The following is a 21,228-nucleotide window of genomic DNA, read 5'->3' on the forward strand; positions in this document are numbered from 1 at the left end:
TATCTTCCCAATAATATTTTAAGTGTAAGCTAGCCATATTTGGCATCTAACCTAGCTAGTTGGCATCTAGCATAATGGTGTAAGTTAGCCATATTTTGCATTTAGCCTAATTTTATAAGTTAACTATAATTCACATATAGCCTGTCTGTATAGGTTAGCAAAATGCCCCCTGCAGCGCTCTGCGATAGACATTGTGTAACATTTGCATTGTGTTGGGCTCTGCTACCTGCTCCGCTCTGAGATAGACATTATGTAACATCAGGACTGTGTTGGAGGTCTACTATCTGCTGCACTCTGAGATAGACTTTGTGTATCAACAGTGATGTGTAGGGTGCTACTATCTGCTGTGCTCCGAGTTAGACATCATATAACATCTGTATAGTGCTGTGTTCTACCTGCTGCGCTCTGATATACACATTGTGTATCATCAGTATTGTGCTGGATTCCGCTTCCCTCTGGGCTCTGAGATAGACGTTATGTAACATCAGTACTGTGTTGGGTTCCGCTACCTGCTGCGCTCTGATATACACATTGTGTAACATCAGTATTGTGCTGGGCTCTGCCTCCTGCTGCGCTCTGAGATAGGCAGTGTGCCATATTTACACTCTTTCGGCCCTCCAAGCCCACTCCCACCACTCTATGTCTGAACCTAGTGCTCATTCAACAATATGTAGCCCTAGAGTCTAGATGAACTATCGCAACAATGCACAGCCCAAACCCTGAAACGCAGAGACTCACACAGAGACTCAGTGAAAGCTGAATTACATGTTGGGAAATTCCAGCTGTGAACTAAATCTGTCATGTTATAGAACTGAATGCAGGCGAGTCAAACTCTAATACTAATGTTTGACATCTAACACTAACCCTTATATCTACACTTAACCATCCAAACCCCATTAAAAGCTACCTACCCACCATAACTCCGCTCCATCCACAACTCACCGACACCAACGGACAAACCAAAGGAACGCCGACAATATAAAAAAGCCAGCAAATGTAATGACCACTCGGAAAACTCAAACCATCAAGGACGACGAAATCTACTCAACATCACACAAAGGCTAACGCCTCTGTCATCCAAAAACATGCACACCAAAGACCCAACCAAAGCATCCCAAAAGGAGAGAGAGAGAAAGAAAGAGGGATAAAACGCAAAAAAAATTAAAAATAGGGAGATTCCACATCAGCAAATACCACACTGTGCACAAAGCAAGAAGACTTCACAATAAAAGATCCAACCCCAGATTCACAGGAAGGCATTCACAACTGTGAACCAACACCGAAACATCCAAGCACTGAACAGAAAACCCAAAGGAACCACAGGGAGAACCTTGCATCAGCAACTACCACATTCTGCATAAAGCCACAAGCACTGAACAGAAAACCACAGGAGGACACAAACACAGAATATGCCACGCTGCAGGAAAAGGACAACTGAAATGGAATCACATCAGGCTACAACGCCAGGAAATACAAACACAGCAATGGAACGCACACCCACCCGTCCTACTGAATTAAGAAGCCCTTCAGAAATCAGGCCAAAATCACTGTACCTAACGCCGTACCCATTAGACCACCCACCAGAGCAACAACCAGCAATTAGAACATTAGACACATCAGCAGGATATCAGTACTCCAAAAGGGAAATATACGATATGCACAGAAACGAGACAGGAAACAACACCTCTACTCAAAACATCACAAAAGAAATGGGGGCCAACAGCACCAACAACCTCAAACGGAAGAGGATCTAGAAGACGACATGTACCCAATACGTAACCAAATGGAATGAATGAATGAAGAAACATGCCTTTCTGGCCGACTGTTCTCAGTCCGTCTTCCTCCCCCCTTTCTGCTCTAAACCGGTAGGGCTTAATTGTGGGGTTCCGCAAGGCTCTGCTCTCTCTCCTATACTTTTTAATATATATATATCAGATGCCTCCTCCTTCTCATCCGCTTTCACGGATTTAGATTCTACTCCTATGCAGATGACACCCAGCTGTTAGTTTGTCTTGATCTCACCTGTCCCGAGACTGTTGCCCGGCTTGGGAGTTGCCTGGGGGACCTGGGAGCATGGATGGCCTTAAATTCACTGCGACTTAACGGGAACAAGACAGAGGTCTTGCTTGTGGGCACTACCAGTCAACTTTCCTACTGGACCCATGACTTCTGGCCCTCCTCTCTTGGCCCATTTCCCCTTCTGTCCACCTCTGTAAAAAATCTTGGGGTTTAGCTCTCCTCTTCTTTATCTATGGCTGTTCAGGTTGCTGCTGTAAGTAAAACTGGCCATTTTAATCTCTGTGTATTGAGGAAGGTTCTTCCCTTCATCCCTGCCCAATTCCACGCTCCTGTGGTTGCGGCTCTAGTCTTGAGCACAGTTGACTACTGCAACTCACTGTATCTGGGCCAACCTGCCTATATTATTAATCAACTTCAGCTGCCCCAAAACGCAGCTGCTAGAGTAGTCTCCTGTCCCCCCCTCGAACTCACATGTCGGATGTGCTCGGAGAACTTCACTGGCTTCCTGTGGAGAAGCGCAACTTGTTTAAATCACTGTGCATTGTTCACCGTGCCTTTTATAAACAAGGCGCTGAATACCGCCAGGAAACGCTCTCCCAATACGTACCTCCATGTGCCCTCCGATCTCAGTCGGCTCTTCTGCTATCGGTCCCCCATATCAGGCTGGCTAGGATGGGGGGACGTGCTTTCCCTGTGGTGGCCGCTAGTTCCTGGAACAGACTCCCGTTTACGCTACATGCCACTACTGACCATCTTTCTTTTCGACGATCTCACAAAACCCTGCTCTTCTAGTCCCATGTGATCTTCCGCCTCTCTCAGCGCCATGGTGCCCTTTGGTGTACGTGCGCTTTATAAATTTGCCTAACATAACATAACAAACCGACTCAAGAGAACACAACCTGCAACCCGCTGACAACAATGAGCATCGTCAACAAGACCACCAAAAGACACAGTCAAAGAGAAAGCAGACCACAAACAAAAAAATGCACTGCAACCTTATCAACGCCAGATCTATGTCCAAACACACAACAGAGATCTATGATCCACTTTGCGATGGGGGGATAGACATCCTATTCATCACGGAAACCTGGCTAACACAAAACTACAACGTCATACTGCACAGCTGCCTGCCTGACAACTTTAAGTCCAAACAGGCCAACAGAAAAGGAAAAAGAGGAGGAGGACTTGCAGTGGCATACAAGAACCATCTAAAATAAGAACATTCCAAATGGTGAATCACTTATTTTACACCTAACCACAGACCTCTTAACAAATCTCACATTTATAATCGTCTATAGACCTCCAACCTACGACACAATATTCGCAGACACTTTTGTAGTAGCTGCCACCAACTTGGCTATTAAACACAACTCCATGATCATACTAGGGGACTTCAACATCTGGTTTGAAGAAGAGACCGCAAACTCACGAGAACACTAACTAACCAGCTGGAGAATATGCAACTACGACAAATGGTGAAAGGACTGACACACACAGCAGGCCCCACCCTAGATGCTATCTTTGCCAATAAGGATCTGATCACATCAGCACCCCCAATCTTAGATACTTTGTAACCAGCACCCCATAACACCCTTTGTGATTCAAATACCATTAAAAACATCCAACAATCCCCCAAACAATCTTATGATCTGGAAAAGAAAATGGAAGATCGTCAAAAACAACGACCTGGAAGAGAAACTAGAATCCACAAAACCATCGATCACAACCATGGACGGGACTGACCACCAACTTTAATCACCTTTATGCTTTGCATTTATCCTCGCTTTTATAAACAATACAAATGGTACCTGCAAACTATGCTTTTCAGACAGCACACCCAATGGATTTCTTTTGAATGTGTTGCTAAAACATGAGGATCCCATTGGAAGCCACTCCTTGTATGCCTGCATGAACATCTCATGCAGGCATTAAAGCCTGTGCCCTTTAAAGTCAAGGAGGTGTGTTAATTCCACCTTGAGCTCCATTGCCACCTCAAATGCCTCTGGAATGCCCTCTAGTAAGGCATACATGCCTTACTTTTGCACTCAGGGTTGTAAAGTGACCCCCAGAGAGCATCAATATGTGTGCTTAGTACAAATAAATAATAAAAGGTTTGCCTCTGCCATTCGCCAGGGAGGGTCAATTAATGCATATGCCCCAGGGGTCATAGGGATAAGGACCTCTGAACTTTAAACCCTGGAGATCAAGGGTAGTAGACCGAGCCAACAAGTGTGATAGAAAAGGGGCTTACAGTTCCACCAGAGTTACGTTCACTCGTCAAGTTTATTTCGGATAATTATATCCATAAAGCATACATAGCCAGTAATAATACAACCATCATAATAATCATACAGACTGACAGACGAAAGAACAGACATAATCCGAAACTGGATCAATAAAACAATAGATAACATCTCACTGGGAAAACCCATCGCCCCTTCATGGAAACACCCCATCTCAAAGCGATGAAAAAAGCAAACCGGAAACGTACAGAAATGGAGTAAAAACGATGACCAGGACAAAAGAATACGTTCCACAGACAGATCAGATCACACAAAGCAGAAATTCTCAAAGCAAAAACGAAAAATACTACAATGAACGGATCACGAAATCCAACAACACACAGAAAGAATTGTTCAACATCATAAACAATATGAAAAAACAACTCGAATGCAATAACACACCAGTCACCACAACAACCACTATGTGCCGACCTTGCCGACCACTTTAAGAATAAAATCACCAACAAAAAACAAATCATACAATGCAGACCAACCTATCTGACCATCCACCCCAGCAACCAACCCCTGATGCACAGACCAGGCTGAACCTCTACCCCCAAATCTCAAGAGAAGAATTCATCAGCCTGGTGAACCAAAGCAACAGGGCAGGCTCCCCAGCGGATCACTGCCCTGCACTCATCTACAAATCCATACTTGGACAAAAGAACACTCTGAGTACTACCTTAACCTCTTCAACCTGTTACTTTCAACGGGAACAATGCCACAGACCTTCAAATCACCCTACATCAAACCACTACTAATGATACATCAGGCAACATGGAAGACCTCTCAAACTAGAGACCTATCCCGAACTTTTTATACCCAGTAAAACTAATAGAGACCTATGTTTACGAATACATAATGAAATATGTTGAAAATAACCAACTGTTAGATCAGGCACAAGTAGGCTTCAGACCCATGATAGGAACAGAAACAGCACTACCTTCAATATGGGATGACCTACAGACTAATGCAGACTCCAAAACAAACTTGCACTGATACATCTCGATCTCTTAGCAGCATTCGACACAGTCAACCACGACACCCTCGTCAAAAGACATGGGCATCGGCAACACAGCACTCCTTTGGATAAAAACTTTACTGTCTGGAAAAACAGAAACAATATGGCTAGCACCATTCACATCCGCACCCCGGAAACCCACATTTGGTGTCTGTGATGAATCCTGCGGAGTCCTCACAGAGGCCCTACCTAAAGTCTCCTCCCAGGTGGCCATGGGACAGCAGCTCCTATCTGATCCTATCCATGCGGGTGGTATTAGCCGGGATGATCACCTGGGAGGAGACCGGCCCCAAGGAAATAGGAGGACTAAGTTGTGTGAATCGCAGTATTTGTCTTCCTCAGAGGAAGAAATGTCAGTGATAACAGAATATGTAAAGGATTGTTGTCAGAGTGAGGTTTTATTCTCCAAATTCTGGGGGTTGCAAAAACTGTCTGAATAAATCATTTGTTAGGCGTAAAGCTCCCCCTCCTAAAGTTGGCGCATCTATAATGGTAAGAACCCTTAAAGTCAACAAGAGAACGTTAAATATGAACATCAGAACATTACCATCTTAAGTTCTGATAAAGTTAACTCTCCTTTGATTCCAAACCAATCATTGACTCATTTTAACATTCCTCCTAAAAATATAATCAATACTGGAAGGGAAGTAAGTGCATTTAAAAACACTGTGCAGAAAGAAAAGGGTAATTTGAACATTCGGGATTTAAAGCCCCACAATGCCCAAAGTACTGGACGAGGACAAGGGATTTGGAGGCACTAGACTGCAAGCTGCAGTCTAGTGATTCGAATGACCTACCCCTGAGAGGGGCTGGTGAGTATAAAGGGCCCCCTCAGGTGCAGGCCATTAAAACTCCAGAGACACTGCTGTGGAACCATCCAAAGTAGTCAAAAACCTTGGAATCCTAATGGGCAATGAGTTAACACTAGAACCACAAGTAAATGCGATAATCAAGAAATGCTTCTTCCATCTGCACTCAATCAAAAATATACTACCCTTCTTTTCCTTCACACACAGAACACTTGCCATGAGCTCCCAAATCATGTCAAGAATACAATATACTCACAGCATATACCTCGGAATGTCATAATTCTTGCTGAGTAAACTACAGCAGATACGGAACGCATTTCCTAGACTTCTCCTTAAACTCTCCTGAAGAGGCCACATCATACCAGCGCTGAGGATGCTACACTAGCTCCCAGTCAAAAAACGAATCACCATCAAAACAATGTGCATATCACACAGAGAAATCCACAGCCAAGTAGCGGAATTCATACAAAAGAAAATCACCATCTACAAACCAGCAAGAACCCTCAGATCCTGCAACGACACCTGCCTCGAAGCTAAACAATACTTCGAAGATCAGGCTTCTCATGCATAGCTGTAAAACTCTGGAACTCCCTCTGGAAAGAACTACATACTACAGAGGACCTCCTAAAATTCTGAAAACTCCTAAAAACACGTCTCTTCAACTAAGAAGCTAAAGAAAACACTTGTACGATATCAATGTACCACAAATTAAGCAAGATATGTGGAACAGAACCTCACAAAACCAAATACAAACCCAACATGGACCAAAACCTAGTGGAGGGACCACATTTCATCAACCCAAACGGCTATACCATGTAAAACCAGTAGGATACACCCACTGGAAAGGTGAGCACACGGGGGCCGGCAGACACAGAGACATGAACCTACCGAATGAGAGACTACTCAAAGAACCAGGATACTCTATGCATGCTCTTATGCTATTGGTGTCATCCGATACCATATACACATGCCACTACGGGACACCCCAAAACTATGTTAGTTCGAATCCAGGGGCTTCCCAACAATGCACGCTAGGAACAGGGGTCTACTCTTTATACAGGGCATACACCCATTGAGCTCTAATTACTACAAGGGCTGGCCACTTCTTGCTGTTTAGCCTAACCAGGTATTAGGGTAGGCAGGCCTTACTTGGCCTTTGGTGGAGGTGCGCTGACTGTCTATACATGGCAGGATGGGGGGAGAACATAGAAACACGCCCAATTTGGGAGCGCAGTGTTGGGGGGCCTCGGCACAATGTATGCTCTGAATCTGGGTGCACTCTTGCACTGAACTGGATTGTTGGGGCAGGAAATAGGTTGCTTCTAACTAACAATACTAAAAACTCCCCATTCTGCATACTCACCCACAAACTCTGAACTGAACACAACCATACCTCTACTGCACCACAAAACGCACGCACTTCACAACACCCAAACCAACACAAAACCAAACCACGAAAAATCATACCTCAACACCACATGACGGCTACCAACCGAAAACGCACCAATGCTCAATGACCGGTTTCTCCGAAACTGAAGCTGCCAACAGCACATCAAAGCTCTCTTGCTTCTCTGCTTCTCAATCCCACTAACAACCCCCCATGCCCCTTTCCATTGCAGATCCGCCAGGGCACCAAGACACCACACAAGTGGCAACAGTGCGCGATACAAGACCCCATAACATTAACATTTAAGTATTTTGCTATTACTGGTTTGTGCAGAGCTCGCCATAACAGACCGCCACAGTGTGCAAAGGTTGGAGGGCCAGGAGAAGTCAAGGGATGTGGCTGTTCAGGTGCAGGAGCAAAGAAAGGGTACAATTGCTTGTTTCTCTATAGGCAGTTATTGCCCTGTGGTGTTTCATAAATTCATGAAGTAAATCAGATTGCCCGTAATCTTATACAATAATAATAATAATAATAATAATAATAATGATAATAATAATAATAATAATAATAATAATAATAATATCTTTAAACATACCACCAATAATACAATCATTACAAATACAAGTAACACTAATCATACTAATAATAGAGTATAAATAACAATAATAACACTGTAAATCAAACTAATTCCAATGAAATAAACACACTTCTTAAAGTCTCAGAAATGACATAGCATTAATTGTAACCCTTCATTTATGGACTACTTGAAGATGAAGCTCTGAGTTGGCACCAGCGGGATTCAAAAGTAGACCCGTTAGTTACACGCTGACCTCATCAATGAGAACTTGACTGGCTAACGCACCAGGTGAAAGTTAATCATTTCGTTGGCCAGCCCAGACTAAAAGTCATAACCTGCAGGATACACATTCATCTCCGCAGAAGGTTTTTAACTCACTGAGTTATCTTACCGGCTGGTTGTAAGGATGAAGACAGAAGAAACATGGGGCCATTTTGTAAAATGTGCTAAAAGCATGTAGGGAACCACCAACTTTAATCACCTTTACACTTTGCATTTATCCTCGGTTTTATAAACAATGCAAATGGTACCTGCAAACTATGCTTTTCAGACAGCACGCCCAATGGATTCCTATGGAATAGACCTGCTTTCAGCAGTTGCTAAAACATGAGGATCCCATTGGAAGCCACTCCTTGTATGCCTGCATGAACATCTCATGCAGGCATTGAAGCCTGTGCCCTTTAAAGTCAAGGAGGTGTGTTAATTCCACCTTGAGCTCCATTGCCACCTCAAATGCCTCTGGAATGACCTGTAGTAAGGCATACATGCCTTACATTTGCACTCAGGGTTGTAAAGTGACCCCCAGAGAGCATCAATATGTGTGCTTAGTACAAATAAATAATAAAAGGTTTGCCTCTGCTGAGTTTTTGCCGATGCCATTCGCCAGGGGGGGGGGCAATTAATGCATATGCCCCTGGGGTCATAGGGATAAGGACCTCTGAACTTTAAACCCTGGGGATCAAGCCAACAAGTGTGATAGAAAAGGGGCTTACAGTTCCACCAGAGTTACGTTCACTGGTCAAGTTTATTTCGGATAATTATATCCATAAAGCATACATAGCCAGTAATAATACAACCATCATAATAATCATACAGTACATCCCCTAGCTACATCTTAAAACAATATACATCAAATCAGGTTTAAAATGATACAAACTTTTTTAGCATAGTTCAGCCGCCCCCCAATGAAAAGTCCTCTCCTTGTCCATGCCGCCTTCAAAAAGCTTGCCAAGGCGAAATTGACAAACAAATTCGATGAGGATAGCAAAAGCATCATTGCTGGTAGATGGTGCCTCAAGCCACTGCCTCAAACCACTACCTCCAAGAATCCCCAATACAAACGATGTCCTTATATCGGTGCAACAAGGAAACAATAGCACTCGATCAATATAAGTCAACTTCCCTACAGAAAACGCATTTTGTTGGTCGATGGTATATTAATTCTATTAAACTGGAGGTTGTCGAGGCCTACCCATATTTGGGGATGCCCATTCTGAGCAATCCCTGCATTAATTTTTTCCAAGAGGCAGTTAACTTAAAAAATTTAAAGAAATCGAATGTTATAAGGAAATACATGGCTAGTAAAGGAGGCCCTTCCATCGAAGGATTCCCTGAGATATATAAGAGTTGTATCATTCCCGGTATTATGTATGCTCTGGAAACAGTGGAGAGCAAATATTTGAGTAAACTAGACCAACTTGAAGGGAATCTTTGGAGACCTGTCCTTGGACTACCCAACGCTGTGCCAATACAAGCAATAACATGTGAGTTGGGGCTCATTTCCCTCTGGACTTTGTGGAAAATTGGATGTTATAAACTTTACTTTAGAATAATATCGGGGGAAGAGGTGGAAGGAAATCTGCTTAACCTTATAGGAAAAAATAAAAGTTAAGGCAGGTTCAAGAATACCTATATGGTAAGTTTACAAAATACAGTATTATCTTTCCTTGAAGCTTTAGGCTTTAAGGAACCTATAGGAAAAGACAATATTGCGTGTATTTTGAAAAGTCTTAAGGAAAAAGCATGTATCTGGGATCTGTGTGAAAATCAATCATATCTTTATACTAAGTCACAATATGCTGTCTATGCTCTTCAAGGTCTGAAACCTGCTACCCCGAGACAGTATCTGTTAAATACTGGAAATAGGGCTTTAAGAAGATTTATTCTGCAATTACGCCTGAACACCCTCCCCTGTAATGAAATAATTGGGGCACGGACAAACATTGCTCGTGCAGAAAGATTGTGTAGGCATTGTAAAATAGAGGTGGAGACTGTAAGACATATTTTAACTATGTGTACCAAATTAAAGGAATGTTACTCTAAAGGGTATGTAAATATAGTTGGGGATCCTCAAATGATTGAATCTGACCAATTTTGGTCAGTTATCTTTGACGGAGAGATTAAGGTTTTTACTGGGGCAGCATTTTATATTTGGAAGCGAGCGATTTGTTAGCAAATTATTTGTAATTGTCTTTTAAATATGTGTTTCTCTTTTCCCCTCTCTGATATGTGTTTTTAGATTGGAAATAATAATGGACTATAATATGTTTGCTAAAGGGTTTTTTTATGACTGATATGTAATTGTTTTGTTGATATATTATTCTTGAAGTGTATAAGGTTTTAATTAACCAAAATGCACTTTAAACTAATTTAAAAAAAAATGTAAATTCATTTTTCAGCCATTTATACGAAACTGGCCAAGCTGGAAGGGCATTAGGTCTGGCTCTTTCAAGGAAACATCTATGCTGGTTTGCAGAAACTTGCACACACATAAGCTGCAAGGCTTTCTGCAGGCCCCATGGGAATATATAATCTCATCTGGGGTTTTTGGAGCAGTTCTACGTCATTTCATCGCAAGTCATGTTTATGACTGTTGCTTTTACGAATACATTCTTCCGAAAAAAGTTGTTGAAATTATTTTTTATTTTGGGTCGGGGTTGCTCCCCAAGCCACCCCACCCCCACCTATGTTTAACTATTCCCGGCCCCCAGCCCCTTATCTGCCCCCTCCCCAAAAATTCTTATGACTTTTTTCATAATAGTGTACTCCCAAAAAAGCCAGACGTAAAAATGACTGTTGATGAAACAACGGTATACCTTTTGGAGCATTGCATCTTCTCGAATAGACTCCAGAGAGAGGAGAATCTTCATTTTAAGATGAGTTACATTACTTTTCAGCTACCTGCTATATTACAACATGCTTCAGGATTTTAAAAACATTATAGATTACATTGCAAAAATGCATTCGATATCGGTTTTCAATACCTGCCAGAAGAATGCGATGATCGCTTGCCGGTCGTCTGAGCAATTGGCTTGCATGGCAGCAGCTTTAAGCTCCATAACTACACTGTCTAACTCTTCATTGTCAAACAAATCGGGGAGCTCTCCAGAATTCAGAATGCTGTTCAGATCTTCTAGAAAAGAATCCTGCAGTAAAAGAAAATGGCTTCATCAGCTCCAAGCAAAGTACTTCCACACTGCAAGACTTGGAGTCATAGTGGATGCATAGCACTGACAAGGAAATCCGATAATGTTGCAAAGCTGAGTGACATCAAACACAGGTCAGCTGCAAATGAGTTGTCTTAACACTTCTTTAGGGTATTTAATGGAAAAGCAAATCAACTCCCTTCAGACTTGGAATGTGCACAAAAGAACTTGCTTCTTGTGAGGATAGTCATTCACCAGCATGTGGCCAGAACTCTGGGTCAATTTAGAAGTTAGTGTCTCTGTGGAAGTGCTATCATATAGCCGATTGGGGCTCCAAACATGCTGAGCATAACAATTTGGTAAACACGGTTCTTATTATTTTGAACACACAAATGTTCACTTCTAGATCACACTCATAACGTAAGGTATTGGGGTAGTCTCTCCTCAACAGTTCCACCAGTGTCCAGGTTCCTTTAAAGTTCACAAGGATTCTTGATACTTCCCAGTGACTCAGCCTCAAAGGTATGCTCTAGAGTAGGGGGTCTCGCCATGTGTTTTGGCCTAGAACTTCTATGATCCTTCACCATTTACTATTGTGGCTAGAGTTGATGGGGTTTGTAGATAACATCTGGATAGCTAAAGGTTGTAGACCCAAGCGTTCGAAAGTCCTTCTGTGTGTCTTGGGTTGTTAGTGTGTTACAATCATCTCCGTTTCACCTTGTAGCACGTGGTGGCATTGCTGGGTCTCAGCTATGAGTTGTAGATAGAAGAAGAATATATACACTACTTTAGGATAGAGCTAACAGTGAGCTTAAGAGAACTCTGTCATCTCCCTTGCTTAGGGTACTGACCTTACTTTGCTCCTTCTCTGATCCTGCTCTTCCCCGAGGTCACACCATGAGCATGCCACTCATCACAATATGGGCTTTAACCCTTTGGATTGGGGTGCCACCCTTACCCCTGCCTTGAGCCCAATCTGCCCTCACGTGCATTCCTGAGCCTGCTACCTATGGCTTTGCTACTGTCCGATAGCTTGTCCTGATGTTCTCCTTAGCCCACAATCCTTGCTCCTTCTCCTGTTGACTTAACCCACCTCCTGCTTAGCTCTCAGTTTAACTTCATCTTCTTTCTAATGACTTGTCTCCCCCTCATCTCCAATCTCCTCTTTTCTTCATAGCCTTTCCTTGATCTGCAACTCGCTCCAAACTCTGGAAGCCAGCTACTCTCTTTAGGAATTGGGAGAGGATTCTAGTCATGGTTCCATAGTGTTTCAGTTGAAAGTTGGGATCTGTCACCCTTAAGGGGACATGCCCTTAACTGGCCTTATGTGACTGCCACCTTTCCCGAGATGGGGACTAAGTGGGAGTGGCCAGTGGATCCTCCAATTACTCTATTTGGCTTCATCATCCACTAGCTTGGGGAAGCACTTGGCCCAATTATTTACCTCACTAGATGTCTCCAGAGGCAGGAAATGGGCGTCATCACAGTGTTCGTGGTAAATGTGATTCAGATCTTGTTAAACCCGTGCCCTGCTCTCTCCTAGTAGCTCAACGCAACAAAATGAATGTGGTGTAGGTTGCTCTAAACAATACAAAAAACTGCAAATAAAATGTCTCTCCTGATTCCCTTGGTCATTTCTCTGGGTCCTTCCCTGACAGTCATTCTGCAAAGTCTGAGCCTCTAGTGTTTGTAGCTTCTTTGGTGACGTTCTTGTGCAGCTAGGGCAAAGTGGTGAAGCCTTAGGTCTCAAGTCTGCATGGGAGCCTGGTGGTTGATCTGTGGTGGAAGTCACACCACAACTGGCCTTAACTAAGGCTAAGAGCCCTATATAGACAAGAGGCCATCCTAAGGTCTTTATAAAGTCCTTAGTAGGCATTGCAATGCCGACCTCTCCAGGAGTCTTATTTCTATGGCCTTCCAATACAACCGCTCTCTGCTCCTTGATGTCACGGCTAGGTTGTACATGTAGACCCTTCTTTTGTTCCTTCTCTCAATTTCTATCCTTGTATTTTTTCTGCACTTCAATGCTTTAGCTCAGGCTCATTTGTCCACTGGTTCCAGCTTCCCCTTGACGCTTCTCTCAGTCTCCTCGTCTTGTTCTCTCGCTGATTTTCTTTTACTCCTCTACCCTACTCACCACCATTTCTTCAGGCACCCCCCCCTCTTAGAAATCACTCCAACTTGCTCCGTCACTTCAGCTCCTCCTCCTCCATTTCCCCTCTCTTTTTGGACCTTCAACAACTGAATCTGCACCTCAACCTCCTCCATAACATTTCTCACCACCTCCTCCGTAAACACCTCCATTAATTCACCAATTCCTCTAGACCAACTTCCTCGGTTCTTCAATAGCAAACCTCTTGGGTCTCTCTATCCCCAACCTCTCAGGTCCTTCTTTGACCATCTTTCTGGGCTTTTCTCTCCCCAGCCTCCTAGGTCTATGTTACCCCTGTCTCAAGGGTATTTCCACCAGCCTCTTATCTCCTTACTTCAGTCCCCTGGGTCCTCCTTTGCCAAATCTCCTGTCTCACTCCTCCTGCTCCTTCAGTGCTTTTCGCCAGTCATCTCCACATGAGGTCTTTCTCTAAACTCCTACTTCCTTCTTCCAAAGGGTCCTTCCTTTTTTTAGAGCTTTGACTGCATCTTCCAGCTTTTCTGGAGTACGGGAACTCAGCTGTGTCTTCCTATGCAGCTGGTATTGGGACTGGGTGATGGGCCCTGCTCCTGAGGATGGCTTTGAACTTTGATGTTGAACTTGAGTTTGGTCAGTCTCTCCCCCTCTGCTTACCACACCCCAGACCTACACTTGGTTGCAGGTGTATGGAGAGCTTGTGAGATCACTGGTTAACTGCTCATGCTTTCTCTCTTAGTTTATGTCCCGCTCCTTGCTTCTGTGGATATGATTTCTGCACCCGTGGAAGGGGATCCGTGCACAAAGGTGCTGTGGTCACCACTGAAGCATCACTCCCAAATCCCTTAAATGGAAAGGATACCATGTGATGACCTGCACCCTCCCGTGTGTAGCCTGATGGAGGTAGTCAGGGGATTCTACCCATATTGCCCATTGACCCGGAATCACCTGGATTGTGGTGGCCTAGCCCCCTTGGCGTCACCTCCATTCAATGGCCAAGTCAGACAGGGGCTCCTAGACAGGACTGCCCTGCAAGGATGGCCCATTCACCAAGCTTATGTGCAACTATTTCTTGATGAACAAACAGCAACATTTGAAAAGTGACCTCCACAAAAATGAATAATTTTGATGAAAACAGAAGGCAATAGGAAAGGACAGACTATGAAAGAAATTGCACCAGGGACATTAAGGCACCGTCAAAACCAATCAGTAAAATAGTCACTATTATGACAAAAAGCTCTGCTTCTAAAAGGAAATAGTATGAGATGATGAACAGCTGAAGTAAATGCATACATGTTCCCGAATCAGAAGTGCTGGTGAAAAACACACAATGGAGCCAACAGGGGGTTTTATGGAATGGGTGGCAAGTGTCTGAAAGTGAACAATGCACAGTTGGCATCAAATTGATAAAATCAAGAACAATTAAACTGTCTAGCAATAATATTGCAGAGATGGAAGAGTTTGTGCATGAAAGCATACAGAAGTGTACATTTTAGTCGTTGTACAGCTGTGTTTGTTGGGCGGGGATAAACATGCACCTTGTCGTTGCCTCAGCAGACATTCATGTTAGTGAGCTAATGGTGCAGATGACAGAGGAATATAGGGATGAATCTGACCATCCATGTTAGACCGGGTCTTAAACTGAAATCAGAGGTCCATTAGGACCCTCAGTGATGGGCTAAACTATCCTACTTAATGTTGTAGTGTCAAAACCTTAAATGCATGGCCATTGAAGAAGTCAAACTGATCTGCACTAGGAGAAACAGACTCTTCAAGAAGCGGTCATCCAACACAATATTATAGGGTCCTATAGAGGCTGGAGGCAACCTTGACATGGCTGCGCACATGAATCCAGCCAAAGCTGGGCAGAAGCCATGATTTCTTCTTATTTGACTCTGATAACAGGATCTAGACACAGGGTGGCTCCTAAAATTGGTAGTAAAAGCGTTATGGCTCTGAGACATTTTCTAAAGCTTGTGCCCATAACTTTGAAAATGTTTACCTAAGTGACACAGTTCTTCATTTAATAAGAATATACATGGACAGGCAGTAGGAGAGGTATGCCATGAGTGTATTATGGCCAGAGAGCACGGTCAGTAAGCACAGAGATTTAAGTGGTGTAACTTGAGCCTGTATCTATTGACAACTGGTATCTTGGCACATCGAGAGTGAAAGGATTCTAAAAGGATCTTTTTTTCTCACCCGCACCGCTGGGCTTTGGGAGTTTGATAGCGATGGACCTTGCATGTTAAACAGTGTGCCAGCATTTAATAACAGTAGGTATGCGGATAAGTGGCCAATGCGATCCATGAACTGTATTGGATTTGAACATACTGCACCCAGAGACATTGAAGTGAGTCTCGAAATATCTGTCATACAGGTCGCCCGAAGGCTCTCACGAGTTCCAGTCAATTCTTATTTTTAGAAGTGTAGAATATGGAAGGAGATATTTATTGATGTACCTTACTGATATTTGGAGGTATATGGTATACAATATAACTAAAATATTTGGTGTCTTCTTACAATAGTAAATTAATTCTGCACATGAGTTACCTTCACGATGTCTGAATCGGTTATGAGAAACACGGTACTTTGACCAAGCAATCCGGTTTGCTTGAAAGCTTTTTTCAGGTCCTCCCTGAAGTCCATGTGGCTGTAACTCCGCGTTATGGACAGTCGGTAGAGGCTGCAGCCTGATATGTAGCATGCCATGGTTGCACTTGTTACTTTCCCTGTACCATCCAACCCAACCTACAACAAGAGAACAATAACATTAATGAAAGGCAGCAGGGAGCCCTCTGACCAAAAGAAACGCAACAACAAAATATAAAACATATCAGCCAAGCACAATCAACACAACCAGTTGGGTGACAACGCTCTTGATGTAGAACCTATCTAGGTTATGCCTCTATTTTGCCTCTTTTACTGGGTCTTACTCAACACCCCATCTCTTCCCCCACATCCAGCGGCGGGAACACTTTTGGTGGCCTGCGATTGGCAGCGCAATGTTTGGGTGTACATGCGGGGGCTAGTACATGCATTCAGAGGGCCAGTTAAGTCTTTTCCCTACTCTCCATACCTTCTGGCCTGGCAAAGGTACTTTTGGAGTTGCACAGTGTACATCATCTGCACCTGCTTCTCTACAGCCACACATGGCACTGGTGTCTTGGAGTGTGCTGATACAATGCCTGAGGGGTGCACAACATAGTCTCTCAGCTGCCTTTGACACAGGAGATCATCAAATACTCCTTTCCATCCTTGTTGACAGGATGGACTTCTCTGGAACAGTCGTAAAATGGTTTGCATCCTACTTATCTAGTAGGTACCAGGTCGTACTGATGGGCTATTTCAAATCTATCTGACTCCCAGTCAATTGTGGGTTTCCCCAAGCTTCCATTCACTCCCCAATCATCTTCAATCTATGCATGGAACCCTTGGGAACTTTCCTCAATGACCCCAACATAGCCTTCATCAGTAAGCTGAAGACACTTGCTGTACCTTAAGGTCAGTGGCCCCCATTGCTTGCATCTCTGAATGTCTCTGCACTTATATTTGTTCTATCGATTGGAACTTGAGAAAAGTGTTTATACTGCACATTCACGTAATCCGATTTCCTGTGTAACCCCTTCAGGGCACTAAAACATTGTTGTAGGTCATTTCTGGCGACAACATTTCATAGTTTTTCCCCCACTGTCAGCCCATCCCCGGGGGCAGGCGAGTTCTGGATCACTGTGGGAGCCAGGAAAACTCTGGAATTGGTAGCCGTGGGCCGCGGGAAGCCACAGGAAAGAGGTTGCTTGGCCACACAGGGAAACAGCAGCAGAAGACCTGGAGGCAGCAAGGCGATCGGACGTGCACGCAAGATTCGTTGAGTCCGCTGTTAAATTGTGACCACAGAGCGCTCTGTAACCGCCTGCTGGCCGAGTCCAGGAATCTAAACTTTAGCATTGTGAACTGTAACAAAGTAACAGTAAAGAGAAGGAAACCTTTTGAATACCAAAACTAACGTGAAGCAGGTTCATTTGTTTGTTATGAACCAAGCTGATTAAAGAGATGCAGATGGCAGGATAATAACTTGAGGGGATAGTTTAGAGGCAATGTGCTCGCCTTGTAAGCAAGGTGACAGTGCAATACAGGTTTGAACCCCGGGTCCGCACTTAGAAACCTCTGGGTATTAAGCGCGTTATAAATAACTAATTATAATTATCATACCAGAGGAGTGTGATTATGACATTGTGGGGCATAATGAGAGCCAGCAACCAAAAATGACAATATTCATAAAATATCATTTCCAAAGCCAAAAGAGAAATATACCCCAGCAATTAAGAAATAACCTGAATTGCCCCAGTCAAAAGACGGTAATTTAGAATCTCAGTGTTGTTAAAATCTATTGCCCATATGGAAAAGAGGTCTTAAAAGAACACTACTTAAATCCACATTGCCAAAGCCAAAGGAGTGTGAACGTGAAATAGAATCCTTATCAGAAGTTAGTTAATTAAAAAGGGGAAAAACAAGAATGGTAAGGCTGCCCTTCTGAAGGAAGAATTTCAGAGGGAGTGGAGCATAACTTGCAGAAAGTGAGGCAACCACCCAGGAGTAACAAACAGCATCAGCGAGGTTCCTGATTCCCTTGAAAGGTTTTTGATCTTTGATGTGGAAGAGCAAAAGACATTGCTAACCTGTTTGAGTTAAACCTTTATCACAAAAGTACTTACAAGCAATAGTTTATTCTGGCGTGGCAGGGGAGTGCACCAGATCAGAGAACATTTTAGTATTTTGATCTGCTCTGGCAGGAGAGTACACCAGTGCAGAGGGCTTTGTTCTAGTAAGCCTGGCCGGTGAGTAGAGCAGGTGGAAACCATTGAAGTACTGTGGTGTGGTTAAAAATCCTGTATAATCACTAAAGCGCTTTTGTGGATTTCAAACAAAATAATTCTGACAAATTAATATTATTGAAGCAAGTGTTGTATGAACTGCTGCAAAAGTATTTAATATTGTCAATGAAGTGGTTTTGTGAACAGGTGCAGCAATATCCTGAAAACAACCTTTTTGTTGAAACCAAGGAAGTGAAGAAACATTCTGTGCTGATGAAAAGAGGTTGTTTCAAGATCTTCGTCACAAGTCAAAAGGGGAAAATTTGCTGAACGCTTGTGAAATGTCAGTTGAATACAAATTGGAACTTTGTGTTATCAAGTTGGAACCAAAGAGAACTGAAGTGGACTTTGTTGCAATACAGGATTTCTTTAACCTTTTTAAACCTGTTGAACAAAATCCTGCTTGAATCTGGGGAAGGGGAATTTATCCAGATCAGAAGGAGAACCAGTTATTATGTTGTGAATTTAACTGTTATATGTGTTGCTGTTGAACTGACATATATTAACTTATTAAACTGGTATATGTTTAAGTGTGAGGGACAGAAACCTTTTGTTAGAGTATTTCCTTTAATTATTTTAGGCAGGGAAATCCTGGTCAGGATAGGGATAGTGAGCTGTTTATCCAATCTTTTGAGTTAATTATATTGGCATCTTTTTAAAAACCTCCACAAAGTTTTCCAACTCACATTTGTGACCCCTCACACACTCAAATCGAGGATGTGCTGCAAACAGAACTAGTTAAACTCTGGCTAAGAATATGGGCTAATGAGAAAGCAGTCCTGACCTGAAAAATCATCTCATCATCAGACTATATGATATGCGCAATCTCCATTTTATTTTCTTCTGTCCTGCTTATACACGAGCCTGTCATCACTTCTTGATCCCTCTCCTTAGGACGCCGGCAAACGTGGCCTTGTCATGAGTGCTGGAACCTTTTCGACATACACTAGAAACGGCCTCCATGTAGACACATTTTCATAACTTCCATCACACCTAGAGGTTATCTTTTCAGCTACCAACATGTCCAACATCTTAGCCCACCACAATTGGGGCACAGGGCTTGCCAGTTCCTTCCATTTGTTGGCGATTGTTATCTTAGCAGCCACTAGTAAATGCCCAAAGAGAGTAGCCAAAAGTCCCAATAAGGGTAATATGACACCCCATGTGTCGCTCAAGAGTACAGTCATGGGATCCATTGGAATTTGCAGGCCGGTAAACTCTTTAATTGGCGACAACACCTCTTTCCAAAAAGTAGTTCACCGTGCCACAGGACCACAGCATATGGAGCAGAGATCCACCCTCTTCTTAACATCCCCTCCAGCAATTGGAAGAATATGCCCCATTCATTTTGTGCAGCCTTTGTGGCATTAGGTACCATCTTTAGCACACATTAAATACACTGTGTCCATAGCACATCTAGATGATTTGCGCATGCTTTCCCATATTCGTGTTAGGACATGAGGGGTTATGGAGGAAGAGCTAAGCAGCGTAGAGTTTGTGGGGCATACAAGTCTGTGAGTTTGGGTCTTATGCACTGTGTCAAACAGATATCTGTTTCCCTTAATGAGTGCTCTCAAAGATCAACAGAGTTGAGTCAGCAAGATGGAGGATTGGACTCTAACCCAGGCCAAGATGGTGGTCTCTCTCAGCAGCAATCTAATTTGGAATGTTTAAGGCAGTTTGTTCTAGGCTGACCGTTCTAAACTGCCTTCCATCAAAACTCTAGTTACAGTCATGTTTTAGTTTGTTCCCCTTAGGCCTATTAGTTTTGGACATTTGGAAGTTAGACACCTGAGCGAGTTGGAGAGAAACTGCTGGAGAGAAAACTACAGACTTCAATTTACTGGGGGGAGCGCAGCTTTTTGCGAGCAGCAGCATGTTTATTTATATCTGTTTAAGCTAGCCTGGAGAACTGATCAGAGTGAGCAGCGTAAATACATAAAAACTGAGTTTTTACTTGGAAATTGTTGTAAAATTGTTTATTTGACTCTGCAGAGGAGTTTAGGGTTTAAGTTCTTTAAGTTGGCTCAATTCCTAAGCTTGCGGCAGATTGTGGGCTTTTATTCAGAGGAGGTGCTCCGATTTTAGGAAAGAAACTGACACAGTGTTAGAAATATGAAATCCATGAGTGAAGTTTGATTAACATAGAAAGCAATGTACATAAATGCCATTCAGCAAGCTTTTCTGATGTTTACTCACAGTTACAGCGCGTTTGCCGCGTGCAAACTCTTGGGACACCCGAGCTTAGTATCAGCTTGCTGCGACGCCCCTTGAGCGTGAGCGAATGAACGAAGCCTGCAACAAGTTTTCCTTTTCTGAAAGCAGGTCGCTCATAGCGGCAATCTAAAGGGAGAGCGAGTGTGTAGTACGTAACTTAAGGAAGGTGGTAGCTGTTGACTGGTGAATAAGCGCGGCGTCTTAAGCAACGCCCTTGACGCCGGAACTGCAAACTGTTGTTGGAAGTCACGCACAGTGCCTCAGACAGCCGCCATTACTGAGCCTGCTGGGAAATGTAGTTTAGGGTGCTCGCACCATAGGTAGTGATGCATACCAAGGAGATTTATTCAGTTTAGCTCAAGATCACTTGGACGGTACTAGGAAAGTGAAAGGGCTCTCTTAGGTTTTGGTGGGTGTGCTGTTTCAATTAGCAAATCAGAAAAAAAAACTGTTGCTACAGGAAAGAAGTTTAAAGTTTGATAAGATTGA

The 21,228-nt window shown here is 43.3% G+C and overlaps 1 protein-coding gene across 1 annotated transcript in view; it reads right to left on the reverse strand.

The window, feature by feature from the left end:
- DNAH14 (dynein axonemal heavy chain 14) overlaps positions 1 to 21,228 on the reverse strand; it is a 2,000,441-nt gene that overhangs the window by 792,516 nt on the left and 1,186,697 nt on the right. The window contains exons 55-56 of the mRNA XM_069608705.1: positions 16,202 to 16,399; positions 11,359 to 11,520 (exon numbers count right to left, since the gene is read on the reverse strand). Of these exons, the coding sequence (XP_069464806.1) occupies positions 11,359 to 11,520; positions 16,202 to 16,399 (360 nt within the window). The remainder of the gene's footprint in view (positions 1 to 11,358; positions 11,521 to 16,201; positions 16,400 to 21,228) is intronic.

This window comes from Ambystoma mexicanum, chromosome 4q (assembly GCF_040938575.1).
Source record: "Ambystoma mexicanum isolate Mex_15411 chromosome 4q, UKY_AmexF1_1, whole genome shotgun sequence".
NCBI lineage: Eukaryota > Metazoa > Chordata > Amphibia > Caudata > Ambystomatidae > Ambystoma > Ambystoma mexicanum.